Raw genomic sequence first — 17,258 nt, forward strand, 5'->3', positions numbered from 1 at the left:
CAGGCTCTTTCAACATCAGCAATGGTTTTGGGTGTGTCAGAGGACAGGATCAAGGGGTTTATCTCGTCTTGAATCACAACGTCGTCCTCTATTCTCACCCCAAGTCCACGGAATCGCTCTGGAACCTGGTCATCGTCCTCACATATGTACAGCCCTGAAAGAGAGAGATGGACTGGAGTGTAGTCACTTGATGCATTCATGCACACACATGCATTAAACACTGGAACAGTAGTGCTTCAGTGTTTGTGTAGGAATCTCTGGCTGTTTCACTGGGAGGCTGGGTTTACACTCCACAAAGCATTCTCCTTAGCAAAACATAATGATGCTTGTGTGAAGTTACAAATTCTACCATGCAAACTATGTGGAGCCCACCGTGCGGTGAGTGGTTCAGTAATAAAGCGGTTGCCTCTACCTGGAAGCAGCAATACGGGTCACCGAACCAACAAACAACACTGCATGCTCAAGCTCTGCACTCAATGTTCCAATATCTCATGTAAAAACTCATCATTCCATGTGCTGGTAAAGTTACCTTCCATTACAAATCTAGGTTTATCTATGGTCAAGGTTCAGTTTGAGAAATGTAAGTTCATTTATTACTGCTGGTATTCATCTGCTTGGTTATCTATCAATGCCATATCATATTTGCTTTTCAGGAGGGAAGGATGAGTGTTGGTCCCATAAGTGCAAATAAAAATGTATCTACTAAAATTACCACAGCTAGAATTCTATTGCTTTCTTATTTTGTAAGTCGCTCTGGATAAGAGCGTCTGCTAAATGACGTAAATAAATAATACATTATTCAATGAGCATAACTGCAAATATGCTAAATAAACCTGCTCAACTGGACAACATTTGGTTGGAGTTCACTGGTAATCTTCATTTTGAGGAATTTGCTAGTCAGGATTGTTAGCAAATATTTCATTAATTGTTTAGCATAAATTCCTTGTGTTATTACACTTCAATTCGCAATGCAAGACTTTTGAAAGAGCACAGCTGCTCAATCAAATGTACATTCAACTTTGGTTTGGCTTGCTTTCTTCCCTTTTCCCCCCGAGTTGAACTGCTACAGGAAAGTGGTACCTCGATTATAGGTAGTACACAGGGATATTGTGCTTTACGAAGCGTGTAATTAGGTCACTACTTTACAGTTTAAATGGCCAGAAGATGTTATGGTCATTTCCTGACCACAGACCATCGGAGAGAGCAAAGTAAACACAAAATATCAAAAGTTCCTGGGTTCATTGCCCAGAAAATATTTTAACTGTGACTGATAGGGTCCCTTCTTTCAGTTCTGTGTCTGCCTTTTATTTTGACATATACAGTGGGGATAAAAAGTATTTAGTCAGCCACCAATTGTGCAAGTTCTCCCACTTAAAAAGATGAAAGAGGCCTGTAATTTTCATCATAGGTACACATCAATTATGACAGACAAATTGAGGAAAAAAAATCCAGAAAATCACATTGTAGGATTTTTAATGAATTTATTTGCAAATTATGGCGGAAAATAAGTATTTGGTCACCTACAAACAAGCAAGATATTTGGCTCTCACAGACCTGTAACTTCTTCTTTAAGAGGTTTCTCTGTCCTCCACTCGTTACCTGTATTAATGGCACCTGTTTGAACTTGTTATCAGTATAAAAGACACCTGTCCACAACCTCAAACAGTCACACTCCAAACTCCACTATGGCCAAGACCAAAGAGCTGTCAAAGGACAGCAGAAACAAAATTGTAGACCTGCACCAGGCTGGGAAGACTGAATCTGCAATAGGTAAGCAGCTTGGTTTGAAGAAATCAACTGTGGGAGCAATTATTTGGAAATGGAAGACATACAAGACCACTGATAATCTCCCTCGATCTGGGGCTCCACGCAAGATCTCACCCCGTGGGGTCAAAATGATCACAAGAACGGTGAGCAAAAATCCCAGAACCACACGGGGGGACCTAGTGAATGACCTGCAGAGAGCTGGGACCAAAGTAACAAAGCCTACCATCAGTAACACACTACGCCGCCAGGGACTCAAATCCTGCAGTGCCAGACGTGTCCCCCTGCTTAAGCCAGTACATGTCCAGGCCCGTCTGAAGTTTGCTAGAGTGCATTTGGATGATCCAGAAGAGGATTGGGAGAATGTCATATGGTCAGATGAAACCAAAATATAACTTTTTGGTAGAAACTCAACTCGTCGTGTTTGGAGGACAAAGAATGCTGAGTTGCATCCAAAGAACACCATACCTACTGTGAAGCATGGGGGTGGAAACATCATGCTTTGGGGCTGTTTTTCTGCAAAGGGACCAGGACGACTGATCCGTGTAAAGGAAAGAATGAATGGTGCCATGTATCGTGAGATTTTAAGTGAAAACCTCCTTCCATCTGCAAGGGCATTGAAGATGAAACGTGGCTCGGTCTTTCAGCATGACAATGATCCCAAACACACCGCCCGGGCAACGAAGGAGTGGCTTCGTAAGAAGCATTTCAAGGTCCTGGAGTGGCCTAGCCAGTCTCCAGATCTCAACCCCATAGAAAATCTTTGGAGGGAGTTGAAATCCGTGTTGCCCAGCGACAGCCCCAAAATATCACTGCTCTAGAGGAGATCTGCATGGAGGAATGGGCCAAAATACCAGCAACAGTGTGTGAAAACCTTGTGAAGACTTACAGAAAACATTTGACCTGTGTCATTGCCAACAAAGAGTATATAACAAAGTATTGAGAAACTTTTGTTATTGACCAAATACTTATTTTCCACCATAATTTGCAAATAAATTCATAAAAAATCCTACAATGTGATTTTCTGGATTTTTTTTCCTCATTTTGTCTGTCATAGTTGACGTGTACCTATGATGAAAATTACAGGCCTCTCTCATCTTTTTAAGTGGGAGAACTTGCACAATTGGTGGCTGACTAAATACTTTTTTCCCCCACTGTATATTTATTATTGTCACATACACCGGATAGGTGCAGTGAAATATGTTGTTTTACAGGGTCAGCCATAGTAGTACAGTGCCCCTGGAGAAAATTAGGGTTAAGTGCCTTGCTCAAGGGCACAAACAGATTTTTCACCTTGTCGCCCTGCAATCATGGGTAGGCCTAACTTTATAATAACGGTCAGTAATAAACCATTTATAAGGCATTTACAAACAGTTCTCACCATTTATTAATCATTACTTCAAAGTTAGTACATCACACTACTCCAACAGTGTGATTGTTTTGGAATAAAAATGTTCAATATATTTCCTTAAACATCCTGTGTTGTGTTCTTATTCTTTTAACATTGACATGTTCTAGGCCAGGTTTTCCCAAACTAGGTGTCGCGACCCCATGTGGGGTCGCCTGATTTGAAGTGGGGTCACGAGAGAATTCACATTTAGTTCATAGAACCGGGGTTACATCAGTAACCTCCGGTAGCCGCTAGATGTCGTTGTAATGAACAGAGCGGTTTCTGTTTTCTTCCTACAAATGTGGCTATCTTTTGAATGGTTTAAGCTACAAAATATTATGTCCCCATCACTGAAAGATACGGCTCTCAGGAACACATACATACTGTTGAACAGTGAATGCCCACAAGCCGTTAGAACCGAGTGGACAAGACTAGGCACTAAATCAGACTTGGGGGAAAAGAACAGCATCATTATTGCCTGATAATCTTTTGAATTTCCCAATACCTTTCTGATGCATTTCAGTCACTTCAAACCATACCGTCTTCAGATTGAAATACTGTCAGAAATAGTGTCAGACTGATTTGTAATAGACTGTCATAGCACAAATTTAAAAAGTTTACATTAGCTGTTGATTACTAAACTTTTTTTTTACATGGGGTCACAATTGTTTTTAAATCAAAATGGTCACAGGCCAAAAAAGTTTGAGAACCCCTATTCTAGGCCATTTTGAGACCATCAGTACTGCTGGAATGTCTAACATGGCAATGGTATGTCCATCTTTTGGTGAGAAATTACACTGGTCACTCAAAACATTTATAAAGAACTATAAATCGAGAAAACATTGCTGAAAGCTCCTCCACCATGCACCTGTCTGGCTGAACGCCTCCTCTCCTTTCTATTTAACCTTTATTTAAAAAGGCAAGTCAGTTATGAACAAATTCTTATTTACAATGACGGCCTACCCAGCCTCCCAACACAAGCCTCTCCCAAGCGGGTGTGATACCTAGGCTACTCCTGTGGCGTGCTGCAATCCTTGGCCCCCACCTTTTGGTCTGCTCCCGACTACCACCTGTCTGGTACAGGTACCCACGCCACTTGCCCCCTTCTCCCCCGAGCTTCACTCACCGCTCCAGCACACACACTGCGGTCTCTGATCCAAATGTTATCTTTAGCCTGTGGACTTTTACTCTGGAACTAGTATGCATTTAGATTTGCATTACTTGGCCTTTATTGTAGCTTAGGCCTATTTGTGATTATTGTGCAACCTCATAGGCCTAATATTTTAGATCGGAGTCTTAGAAAACGGATGATTATTTCTCACGTTGATCGTTAGGCTACAAACTAACATGTTGCTATTGTCTACCCTTGACTCTTACACTGAGGATGATGAATTTAGGGACCGATGCCCCATAAACGCAGAGAGATTTTAGGGTTTTTACCATGTTGCGTCCTGGGAGGAACCATACGCTTGCCCGGCTATTGCACCAGAGAACTCTGCATGTTTTTCCCATTCGACACGGCAAAAACCGCACGCTTGCGTTTGCATGTCTGGATTGTTATTTCGGTAATTAACCATGTCTCTGGACTGTACACACCTTTTGAAATCGGTGGTGTTAAAGACTGGTTGTAGTACTGTCTGAATCTAAATGTAAAATCCCATCTAGACTTGCTATTATTTTGCTGCTTTTACTGTCAGGAAATGTGCAATCTAACCCAGGTCCTGACATTTCTTCCCCATCTGAACTAAAAAGGTCAATGGTCTGAAGTTTCTGCACATAAATGTAAGAATTAAGGATTATAAAGGACCTAAATGGTTTATTACTGACCGTTATTAGTATTAAAGTGTTTGTTATCCAATAGGGTTTTTGATAAACAGCATTAGCCTCTAATACCCTTTCCTAGCCATTGAGTCTCCGTGGTTAAGTCCCCTTAAGCCACAAAATATAACCTATTACTTTCAATTAAATATTACTATTAAAACATTTGAGTTAATAAGTGATATTATCATTTAAGTTGATGATAAACACCCTTCAGTTATCTATGCATGCATTTGATACCATTATCAGTTAACCATGGAACTACTTTGAGCAGAAGGACACAGTGACACTGAGCGTACCTTAAGTGCATCAGCATCACTGGTGGAGCCCTTCACGATGCCCAGCTGTTTGAGTAGGCGTCCCAGCAGGGCCAACATGGTGCTGTAGATGTGGTCCAGACTGACTCCTGGGGAGCACAGAGACAGACAGGCCTTCTGCACCTCCAACACCCCCTCATACAACTCTGCCTGGGCAGGGCTGAACCTGGGCTCACCATGCAAGAGAGGGGTAGAAAAGGAGACTTCATTAAAAGGAGGGATCGAGGAGAGGAGTGAACATTCAAAATGTTATCTTTGTTGATGCAACTTACTTCCCGTTCACTGGCCAGGTGCGAGTAATATCACTGACATAACAAAAGTATTCACACCCTCCATCAAGTAGCCCCATCTCCCCATTCTGAGAGAAAGAAAAGGCAAGGAATTGGGCAAAGTCTTGTTTGACTGGACACAAACAGAGTTACTGGTATAGATGTACTATGTACCATCGTTTGAAATTATTATGATTTCATCTTGGCAAAACCGGGGTGTTCATAATTCTAAAACTCTTCTGACCTCAGAATTGTGGGCCCACATTTAGCAGCAACATTACATATGTCCCTTCACCTTGACAATCTGGTTGTTGTTTATGTAATGAAATGTATTGGCTCGATTTTCACCAGCAACCACGGGAGGATAGGCCAAGAAATTGGCTCCATGGGACGGCACTCAAAATCAAACTGGGATTGAGAAAGAGATTCACATCAGCATTTCATCATTATCGTTGCTACCACAGGTGTTAAACCATATTTTCAATGACAACACACCATATTTATAAATAGAGTGACCTGTGACTCACCTTAGCATACAGTAGAGCTTCATCAATGTCCCCTTGAGACATACCCATAGTCTTCTTGAATGCCTGAAAGAGGGGATGCAGAGGGTTTACGTGAACAGTTGAGAGTGCTTCACTCATGGCGTGTGTGTGAGGTGACTCACCTGTGCTGTGATGCGACCAGCCTCCTTCATGAGAGCCACCTCGGCTGGGCTCTTGAGGGAGTGTGTAAGGGGTCTGAGAGAGCGCACCATGGGCAACCCTTCCAGAAGGGGCCGAACATGGGTCTGGTGGAGCCCAGGGTGGGAGGGCTTGGAGCCATCATACCACACAGTGCTACCTGAGAGAGAGGACATAATCAGAGTAAAATTGTTAGTGATGTCTAATTTCTTTACATCACTTTGAAATGGTTGAAACAGCTGCATTTGTTCCGAATGAAAATTTGATCCACAATTTGGAGCTACGTTCCTAATCCCTAATCTTTCATCCCAAGAGTAACATTTACTCTAAAATATATACAGTGAGGGAAAAAAGTATTTGATCCCCTGCTGATTTTGTACGTTTGTCCACTGACAAAGAAATGATCAGTCTATAATTTTAATGGTAGGTTTATTTGAACAGTGAGAGACAGAATAACAACAAAAAAATCAAGAAAAACGCATGTAAAAAATGTTATAAATTGATTTGCATTTTAATGAGGGAAATAAGTATTTGATCCCCTCTCAATCAGAAAGATTTCTGGCTCCCAGGTGTCTTTTATACAGGTAACATGCTGAGATTAGGAGCACACACTTAAAGGGACCGTCAAATCTTGGGTGAGAACCTCCTTCCCTCAGCCAGGGCATTGAAAATGGATCGTGGATGGGTATTCCAGCATGACAATGACCCAAAACACACAGCCAAGGCAACAAAGGAGTGGCTCAAGAAGAAGCACATTAAGGTCCTGGAGTGGCCTAGCCAGTCTCCAGACCTTAATCCCATAGAAAATCTGTGGAGGGAGCTGAAGGTTGAGTTGCCAAACGTCAGCCTCAAAACCTTAATGACTTGGAGAAGATCTGCAAAGAGGAGTGGGACAAAATCCCTCCTGAGATGTGTGCAAACCTGGTGGCCAACTACAAGAAACGTCTGACCTCTGTGATTGCCAACAAGGGTTTTGCCACCAAGTACTAAGTCATGTTTTGCAGAGGGGTCAAATACTTATTTCCCTCATTAAAATGCAAATCAATTTATAACATTTTTGACATGCGTTTTTCTGGATTATTTTGTTGTTATTCTGTCTCTCACTGTTCAAATAAACCTACCATTAAAATTATAGACTGATCATGTCTTTGTCAGTGGGCAAACGTACAAAATCAGCAGGGGATCAAATACTTTTTTCCCTCACTGTATGTTCAAATGACTTTCCCCTAGTTACCCCCTACCTTTAAGGCTTTTGTGCAGTGGACCCTCTCCACCCCCGTCAACGCTGCCGCCCCGTCCTTCCCTGACCTGGGCCCGTCCCACAGCTCCCTGGCCGGGTCCCTGCGGGGTACGAAGAGGATGGCTTGGTCCGGGCGGCCGGTACCACACAGAACCAGGGAGCAGTCTGGCTCGAAGATGCCTGTGAGGTAGAAAGCGGCACAGGTCCTAATCCAGGCACTTGTCATCTCCCGTCTGGATTACTGCAACTCGCTGTTGGCTGGGCTCCCTGCCTGTGCCATTAAACCCCTACAATTTATCCAGAACGCCGCAGCCCGTCTGGTGTTCGACCTTCCCAAGTTCTCTCATGTCACCCCGCTCCTCCGCACATTCCACCGGCTTCCAGTTGAGGCTCGCATCTACTACAAGACCATGGTGCTTGCCTACGGAGCTGTGAGGGGAACGGCACCTCCTTACCTTCAGGCTCTGATCAGACCCTACACCCAAACGAGGGCACTACGTTCATCCACCTCTGGCCTGCTAGCCCCCCTACCTCTACGGAAGCACAGTTCCCACTCAGCCCAGTCAAAGCTATTTGCTGCTCTGGCACCCCAATGGTGGAACAAGCTCCCCCACGACGCCAGGACAGCGGAGTCACTGACCACCTTCCGGAGACACTTGAAACCCTACCTCTATAAGGAATACCTGGAATAGTATAAAGTAATCCTTCTACCCCCCCCTCCCCCACCCCCCATAAAAATGAAGAAAAAAAGTGGTTGTCCCACTTGCTATCATAAGTTGAATGCACCAATTTGTAAGTCGCTCTGGATAAGAGCGTCTGCTAAATGATGTAAATGTACATGTAAAGGTAGAGGAAGTCCTGGTTCTGGTGGAAGGGGTAGGGGATGTCATTGGTCATGTAGCGGATTGAGTGGGAGAGGACAATGACGAGGTGTTTGTTGGAGGAAGCAGTGGGTCCCAGCCGATCTGCCTGAACCTCGATGAGAGAGGCCAGTCTTTGCCGACGGAGATCAAACTCTGTTTGGGTTAAGCCAGGGGTCACCTCATCTGTGACAGAGAGCAGGAAGGGGAAGAAGAAGCTATAAACCCACCATTCAAAACTCCCTGAAGCGACTGCACTGTACTACAAAACAGTATTCGTACCCATAGGTGGTGGTTGTGAATAAGATAACAATGAGCTTTGATTTTGGGTAAATGCTGTAGAGTAACTGATTGGCAGAAATGGGACATAGCTGTATGCCCATGAGTACATTCACCATTTTTGATGAGGTGTGGATGAGTGAAGGGGCTTAGCTGGCCGAGGTATCTTGGTGGAACCTTCCGCGGTTTCCACCCTCCAACGGAGACATTCCGGCAAGGGCACCACAGATGACCTGCAGAGAGGTTTCCAGTGAGGGGAAAGTTTGCTAATAAACTCACAGTTCTTTTTCACCTAGCTCTTACAGAATCTTGCACAATCAGCTGGCCATACAATTCTACATTTTTTAAGACTTATACATGACATTATAAGTTGATTCTATAATAAAAGTAAGACATATCATTGGGGAATAATGGCCCCGTGTAGCTCAGTTGGTAGAGCATGGCGCTTGCAAAGCCAGGGTTGTGGGTTCGATTCCCACGGGGGGCCAGTATGAAAAAATGTATGCACTCACTAACTGTAAGTCGCTCTGGATAAGAGCGTCTGCTAAATGACTAAAATGTAAATGAATAACATGCATTATGCTTTCCATCTTGCCGAGGCAAGCATTTGTGTCATACAAACATACAATGTGAAATTGGCTTACATAAATCATAGGGAAGATCTCAGTTGCATACTCCTCACGTCCTCGCTCCTCGTCTCCTTAAAACCCATTGGATGAGAAAGCAAGAGGTCCCTCCCCTCAGACCTTCTCCTCCAATAGGTTTTGAGAAGAGGACGCCAGGAGTAATTGAGATCTTCCCCCTGACTACAGTAGTTAGATAAACTCATTTGTATGGACAGTAACCATATATGAAAATGACCTGCTACCATTGTAATAAATTAAATACAAATAACCAAATATTTCACTGCTCACCTTGACACCAATTGGATAGCCGATCTGGTCAAAATGATAGGTGAGGGCAACATTGTTGCAAATCCGTCAGACTATCAGCGACAGTTAACTCCCACCATCATGATGTCCACAAGTGGTGGCGCTAAATTGTATTGAGGTATACACAATTACATCAAATATAAATACTTTAGCAGACTAAAAATCTAACATAAACTATATAAAATAACTACCTTTTCATACGACAGCCAACGACCAACATGTGAGAATGTGTGACTGTATCATGTCGATAAATGCGCCTGTCCGCCGTGCTTGTGAGGTGACAGGTTTCAGCCTCCCCTGTAAAACAATCATTACCATTGGTGGAAGTACAATGTGAGGTTTTTGATTGGTTAGCAATTATATGACTTATTTTGTTTGCGACTTGATCCATTCACGCAGGACCTCCTCGCTTGTTTTGTTTGTCATATGTTTCTATCTAATTAATGCCTGCGTTAAAAAATAAACGGACCAACATTCACCATCGACTAGTAATTTAAAGCGATTGTTGTGGAGGCTTGGTTGCACCCCTCTACTCGGAGCTACCCGTCGTTGAAGATCTGTTTGGTCATACAGGTAGCTAATCTAACCCTCATATACTGTGTTTTATTGGAAATAATGAGCCTTTCTGGTTTGTTTTCTCTGATTTTATCATGCATTCAAATAATCGCCACGGCATGGCTAACTCGACAGAATTCGAGAATATTATATCCTCACAATCCATGCTACATTTCTGCACGTGCCCTGGGACAAACTATGTTTTCAGATAAAGGAGTTAGCTAGTTTACTAATAATACTACGTGAGGCTATGCAGCACATGTGTATGCTATCAATGCTAATATTTAACTAGCTAGCGTGCAAGCTACCTAGCTAACATTTTAATTTTTACTTCCTCGCACTTTCTTGTTGTGTAGCGTGTGCTGGGCCTGTGAAGTGAGAATGGACCCGCGGAAAGTGCATGAGTTGAAGGCCTTCGTGAAGTTGTGCGACGAAAATCCCTCCATATTGCACCTTCCCGAGCTCGGCTTCCTCCGGGCCTGGTTGCAAGGGTCAGTTGATAATCCTTCTGTTTATCGCACAGCGTCAAGCGTGCACTTGCTCTTCATCGTCAAAAGTAGAGGGCCACAATCTGTTAAGAGTCGGATCAACCCATGTTCAAAACCCGGTTTATTCTCCGGATATCAATAGTATTAGCGTTAAATGATTGAGGTCATTGTTAATGCATTCTCATGTGATTTTTGTTGTTGTTGCCAATAGCCTACTGTTCAGAGTACTTTCAACATGGGGCGGCAGGTAGCTTAGTGGTTAAGAGCGTTGTGCCAGTAACCGAAAGGTCGCTGGTTCTAATCCCGGAGCCGACTAGGTGATAAATCTGTCCATGTGCCCTTGAGCAAGGCACTTAACCCTAATTGCTCCTGTAAGTCGCTCTGGATAAGAGCGTCTGCTAAATGACCAATTATTATTAATTATTATCTGCTTCCCCAACTACCCAGAACGGGAATGCAGCGGTCACACCCACTCACTGCTGCTAAATATCAGACATATTTCTCTCTTGAAGAAAAAACTGGAATTCCTACTGTACTAAGTAATACACCAAAATGTACTGGCTGCAGTTGGCAAAATTGAAAGGCTCATATTGGAGAGAATGCCAAATTGAAAGAAGGTTCTCTTTTTTTTTCAGATTGGGAGCTACAATTCCACAAGCCCCCCAAAATGACTCTTCATGCAAGGTATAAGTATGACTTGTTTCATATATCCATTCAGTTGCTATATTTAACAGCCTACCAGTACAGTTCAGACAATAAAACTTCTTAATTTCAGGGTGGGTGTCCATGTGCTGGAGCTCCTCCCCCTGCCTCTGCTCCTGAGCCCCATGCCCCCTCTGAGAGTGAGGAGAGTGAACTAGGTACGTCCATGGCAGCATTCTCACACCTGGCCCACACATTTTCCCACAGTCACCCATTGAGTTCGTAAGGAAATGGGTACACAGGCCAAAGGTTTATCGTCCTCTGAAAATGGACTCGCACACCATATCAATAAATCATCACCCAGACATTTACAGTTCGATTCCATCTCATACATTCAGTGATGCAGTGAAGACCGCAGATCAACAAACAATATGTTGCATGACCACACAGTCTGTAATGCTGCCTTATAAACTGATTGCCAAGCTCTTGAGCAATGCTTATACAACAACGGAATTAGGCTAAAATTCTGAATTCCTTGATGGATCCCCTTGCTTCTTCAGAGATCGACCAAGATGGGGTGATTGAGCCAGACACAGACGAACCTCAGGAGATGGGAGACTTTGAAAATCTTGAGGTGAGAATATTTGTTGTTATTTATATAACATAAGGATGGGAGAGTGCATGAAGTGCTTTTCATTTGGGGAGTTTCTGCAGATGAGAACTAATGAGAAATGCATCCAGTGAGCATGCAAGCCCTGAAGAAGACTGCTTGAAATGTCCCACCCAAAGCAGAAGACCACATGGCATCTCTTGTTCCTTTAGGTGACAGAGGAAATGATGGACCAGGCCAACGAGAAGAAGATGGAAGCTATCGAAGCGTTAGGAGAAGGTGAGTTGGTTGTTCTGAGGTTCTTGCATTGACATTGCACTGACCTTGTATTAAATCGGGAAGACATTTTAATGACAAATGGTTATAAGTATCACTTTTTGGTGCTCTCAAATACAGGTGACTTGCAGAAAGCCCTGGACCTCTTCACTGAAGCCATCAAACTAAATCCACGGGTAGCTATCATGTATGCCAAGAGGGCAAGGTGAGTCCCACTGCTAGACTTAACAATGCCATACCACATGATGTGCTCTAGTACATGATCACTTAGTATTCATACAGACTGACGTATGTTCTTTGCCAGCGTCTACATCCGGATGCAGAAACCCAATGCAGCTAAGCGGGACTGCGACAGAGCCATTGACATCAACCCAGATTCTGCACAGCCCTACAAGTGGAGGGGGAAAGCTCACAAGTATGCTGCTAGATAGGCTGCATATTCAAGTTCATCACAGACACAATGCAGTTGTATACAGTGAAGGGAAAAAAGTATTTGATCCCCTGCTGATTTTGTATGTTTGCCCACTGACAAAGAAATTATCAGTCTATAATTTTAATGGTAGGTTTATTTGAACAGTGAGAGACAGAATAACAACAACAAAATCCAGAAAAACGCATGTCAAAAATGTTATAAATTGATTTGCATTTTAATGAGGGAAATAAGTATTTGACCCCCTCTCAATCAGAAAGATTTCTGGCTCCCAGGTGTCTTTTATACAGGTAACGAGCTGAGATTAGGAGCACACTCTTAAAGGGAGTGCTCCTAATCTCAGTTTGTTACCTGTATAAAAGACACCTGTCCATAAAAGCAATCAATCAATCAGATTCCAAACTCTCCACCATGGCCAAGACCAAAGAGCTCTCCAAGGATGTCAGGGACAAGATTCTAGACCTACACAAGGCTGGAATGGGCTACAAGACCATCGCCAAGCAGCTTGGTGAGAAGGTGACAACAGTTGGTGCGATTATTCGCAAATGGAAGAAACACAAAAGAACTGTCAATCTCCCTCGGCCTGGGGCTCCATGCAAGATCTCACCTCGTGGAGTTGCAATTATCATGAGAACGGTGAGGAATCAGCCCAGAACTACACGGGAGGATCTTGTCAATGATCTCAAGGAGGCTGGGACCATAGTCACCAAGAAAACAATTGGTAACACACTACGCCGTGAAGGACTGAAATCCTGCAGCGCCCGCAAGGTCCCCCTGCTCAAGAAAGCACATATACAGGCCCGTCTGAAGTTAGCCAATGAACATCTGAATGATTCAGATGAGACCAAAATCGAGCTCTTTGGCATCAACTCAACTCGCGTGTTTGGAGGAGGAATGCTGCCTATGACCCCAAGAACACCATCCCCACTGTCAAACATGGAGGTGGAAACATTATGCTTTGGGGGTGTTTTTCTGCTAAGGGGACAGGACAACATCACCGCATCAAAGGGACGATGGATGGGGCCATGTACCGTCAAATCCTGGGTGAGAACCTCCTTCCCTCAGCCAGGGCATTGAAAATAGGTCGTGGATGGGTATTCCAGCATGACAATGACCCAAAACACACGGCCAAGGCAACAAAGGAGTGGCTCAAGAAGAAGCACATTAAGGTCCTGGAGTGGCCTAGCCAGTCTCCAGACCTTATTCCCATAGAAAATCTGTGGAGGGAGCTGAAGGTTCGAGTTGCCAAACGTCAGCCTCAAAACATGAATGACTTGGAGAAGATCTGCAAAGAGGAGTGGGACAAAATCCCTCCTGAGATGTGTGCAAACCTGGTGGCCAACTACAAGAAACGTCTGACCTCTGTGATTGCCAACAAGGGTTTTTCCACCAAGTACTAAGTCATGTTTTGCAGAGGGGTCAAATACTTATTTCCCTCATAAAAAAATGCTAATCTATTTATAACATTTTTGACATGCGTTTTTCTGGATTTTTTTTGTTGTTATTCTGTCTCTCACTGTTCAAATAAACCTACCATTAAAAGTATAGACTGATCATGTCTTTGTCTGTGGGCAACCGTACAAAATCAGCAGGGGATCAAATACTTTTTTCCCTCACTGTATGATTTATAAGTAATACAATATAGAGGTGTGCTGAGTGGTCGGACAAAAGTATTTATTTTTTATTTTTCATTATCCGTGATCGGGAAAAAATACATTTTCGAGTGTCAGCACACATCTTTCTCAAGTCAGTCAGTCATGTGCGAGGTTCTACATGGTCTAAATAACTCAACTGGCTGTCTGTAAAGAAAAGGGCGGGCTGTACGTTGATCATACTGCTCTGATTGGATAGAGTGAAGCTGTATATCTCTGTCCACTCACGTCATAATTTCACCCTATCAGTTTTCCTTGCATGTTTTGGGTCTGATCATTTAGATTGCTGCCTGCTACTATGATAAATCACATGGCGAGGACATTTGCTATCAAGCTATCAATGTGCATATTATCTAACATGCAGCATGGTTAGGGGGGAAAAATATGAAACGCTGATGTGCATTCTGACTGAGTGTCAGCAAACTTGGCTGCCCGCTGCAAGTTGAGGACACAGACACGCACCTCCACGCGCTGCTCCTAATCTGCAGATTTTTTTGCAGTGAATGTGCAGGGAGGTATTTTGCCAACATCTACTAAGGCATATTAAAACACTTCCGCTTTTTCCGGTCACGATTATCCTCCGATCCGACTATCAACTGTCAATTTACGAATAAGAGCATGGCCATTTTGGCACACCCCTAATTCAATACTTTGATAATCACATTTTGAGTCTCCTTCCTCTTTTTGCGTCAGGTTGCTGGGGCACTGGGAGGAGGCAGCGAAGGACCTGGCCACTGCCTGCAAACTGGACTACGACGAGGATGCCAGCGCCATGCTGAAAGAGGTCCAGCCCAAGGTACCCAGCCACTGACTTTTTGATACCTGAGCAGTTTCAAGGTTGTCTGGTCAATCAGTGTGTTCTGTCTGACTTTCAACTCATGCTCTTTCTCTCCTCAGGCTAACAAAATCATTGAGCACCGGCGCAAGTATGAGCGCAAGCGGGAGGAGCGAGAGATCAAGGACAGGAAGGAGAGGGTAAAGAAAGCAAGGGAAGAGCATGAGAAGGCTCAGAGGGTGAGTGTTTGGTGCAAGAACAGAGAGGAGAATGACTAAGGTTTTCAAAATAAAGTGTCTCAATTAAATAAATAAAAACTCTGCACAGGAGGAGGAGGCTAGACAAGCAGCAGGAGGAGGTGGCTTCCCAGGTTTCCCAGGTAAGAGAGAATATGGGTTCATGAAATGTCTTGACGATAAGTTGATTAGCTCAATCAGGTTTGTTAGTGCAGAGCTTGAACAAAGGCCTGTCATCCCTGTAATTCTCCAGTACCTGGGCTGGTGACCACTGCTCTACATTATCTGACTATCACTCAAGGGTCCATTGGAGCCCTGTATTCGCAATAAATGTGTGTTCCTTGTCTCATGCTGTAGGTGCTGGCGGTTTCCCAGGTGGTGCTGGCGGTTTCCCAGGTGGTGCTGGCGGTTTCCCAGGTGGTGCTGGTGGTGGTTTCCCAGGTGGTGCTGGTGGTGGTTTCCCAGGTGGGGCTGGAGGCTCTCCTTTCGGCATGCCTGGTCTGGGAGAGCTCTTTAACGACCCGGAGGTGCTCAACGCCATGAAGGTACGACACTCCTCCTGAAGTCTTACAGTTAGCCCTTGGATTCCATGTCAGTATCCATATCTAATCCCATCTCTCTTGTGTGTTGTCTCCAGGACCCTGAGGTGATGGCAGCTTTCCAGGACGTGGCTCAGAACCCAGCTAACATCGCCAAGTACCAGGGTAACCCCAAGGTCATGGCTCTCATCACCAAGCTGAGCTCCAAGTTCGGGAGCCCTTCGCCCTAGAGGAGAGGAGGTGAAGAAATGAGGGGCGATAAAGAGGGGAGCGGGAAGAAGAACGAGTGGCGGGAGAGTAGCAAATGGATGTAGTCAGGTGTCGGGAGAGCTTAAAAGCTTATTTGAGATGATTCCACTGTGTATGGATCAAATGGGTAATGTTGATGGGCAGATGGATAAAGAGGAGACTAGAGGCATGCAGCAAGTTTTACACTAGACAAGGGTTTGTGGGGGGGGGGTCAACAGCAACTGTTATACTGTATGTTCTTAAATGGAGCCCACCTATTCGGGGCTGTTAGCATTTAATGGTTACTCAAGCCAACTCATGGACACTGATGGGAGCACTACTGGTTAATGATGGAATCAAAACAGCCTGTCAGAGCCTTCTCATTCAGAATTCCCACCCACCCCATCCCTTGTTGTTTTTTTACCTGAATCTGGAATAGTCAAACAGGACTCGCACATTAGACACCAGCACAGAATAACATTTTAGAGACATTATTATATGGAGTTGTCATCTTCTGTGTTCTCTACTGAGCCAACCAAAACAATGGCTGTTTGTCTTCTATCAGGAGTGGATGTGGTAAAGCTATTTCCCTCAGGTTTTCTGTTTTACTCACCTTCACTGTAACGTACATTTTTTCATGTCTGACTCTCCTTCCAAATGCAAGTAAAAAAAAAAAGTAATATTACTATTTTGTTTGATTTTGAAACCGTGATGGAAATATCAATTCAAATCAATAAATATTTGGTTGTTGCAAATATTTTGTCATGGTTCTTTTAATCAGATGAGTTGGTTATTCTGGTTATTCGTATGGGTGGTCCTCTGTAGCTCAATTGGTAGAGCATGGCGCTTGTAACGCCAGGGTAGTGGGTTTGATCCCCGGGACCACCCATACGTAAAAATGTATGCACACATGACTAAGTCGCTTTGGATAAAAGCGTCTGCTAAATGGCTTATTATTAAAATGTTCCCATTATTCCCCATGGTGAATACAGATCATGGCATTAGGAAAACGTTGCTTCATTTCACCAGTTCTGAATGCCCTTGGTGCATTTGTCAATTAATTCCCAATTTCTCATTCAACTACCTGTCAAGAGGCACAGGGCGTGTACATTTTTGGCTACAATCAGAATGCCTCCTATCACATTTATATATATCCACCAGTGAAGGCTGGTGAGGGGAGGACGGCTCATAGTAGTAGCTGGAATGGTGTAGATGAAATGTAACGTGGATGGAGTGTTTCATTCCAGCCATTACTATGAACCATCCTCCCCTCAC

General features: G+C 43.8%; 1 protein-coding gene, 1 long non-coding RNA gene and 1 pseudogene across 3 annotated transcripts; 1 reads left to right on the plus strand and 2 right to left on the minus strand.

Annotated features, from left to right (window-relative positions):
- Positions 1–3: 3 nt before the first annotated feature.
- LOC311103903 (xaa-Pro aminopeptidase 3-like) lies at positions 4–8,378 on the minus strand (annotated as a pseudogene). Its single transcript, XR_014615800.1, has 8 exons — positions 8,320–8,378; positions 7,483–7,682; positions 6,226–6,401; positions 6,086–6,148; positions 5,854–5,966; positions 5,562–5,647; positions 5,272–5,455; positions 4–154 (listed from the first exon to the last, which is right to left on the minus strand). The product of XR_014615800.1 is annotated as a xaa-Pro aminopeptidase 3-like (transcript).
- A 61-nt stretch (positions 8,379–8,439) lies between these two features.
- On the minus strand, positions 8,440–9,829 carry LOC311104174. Its single transcript, XR_014610143.1, has 4 exons — positions 9,744–9,829; positions 9,535–9,655; positions 8,737–8,853; positions 8,440–8,527 (listed from the first exon to the last, which is right to left on the minus strand). It is a non-coding gene; the product is annotated as an uncharacterized lncRNA (long non-coding RNA).
- A 33-nt stretch (positions 9,830–9,862) lies between these two features.
- LOC311104154 (putative protein FAM10A4) lies at positions 9,863–16,738 on the plus strand. The gene is made up of 13 exons (XM_084145847.1): positions 9,863–10,125; positions 10,464–10,598; positions 11,231–11,279; positions 11,371–11,455; positions 11,798–11,871; positions 12,060–12,126; positions 12,244–12,328; positions 12,428–12,538; positions 14,899–15,001; positions 15,103–15,219; positions 15,308–15,359; positions 15,574–15,761; positions 15,854–16,738. Exons 2-13 carry the CDS (start codon positions 10,489–10,491, stop codon positions 15,983–15,985), a joined length of 1,173 nt encoding a protein of 390 aa, XP_084001973.1. The 5' UTR covers positions 9,863–10,125; positions 10,464–10,488; the 3' UTR covers positions 15,986–16,738.
- The last annotated feature ends 520 nt before the right edge of the window (positions 16,739–17,258 follow it).

Source organism: Coregonus lavaretus (assembly GCF_964263955.1).
Source record: "Coregonus lavaretus genome assembly, chromosome: 28".
Lineage (NCBI taxonomy): Eukaryota > Metazoa > Chordata > Actinopteri > Salmoniformes > Salmonidae > Coregonus > Coregonus lavaretus.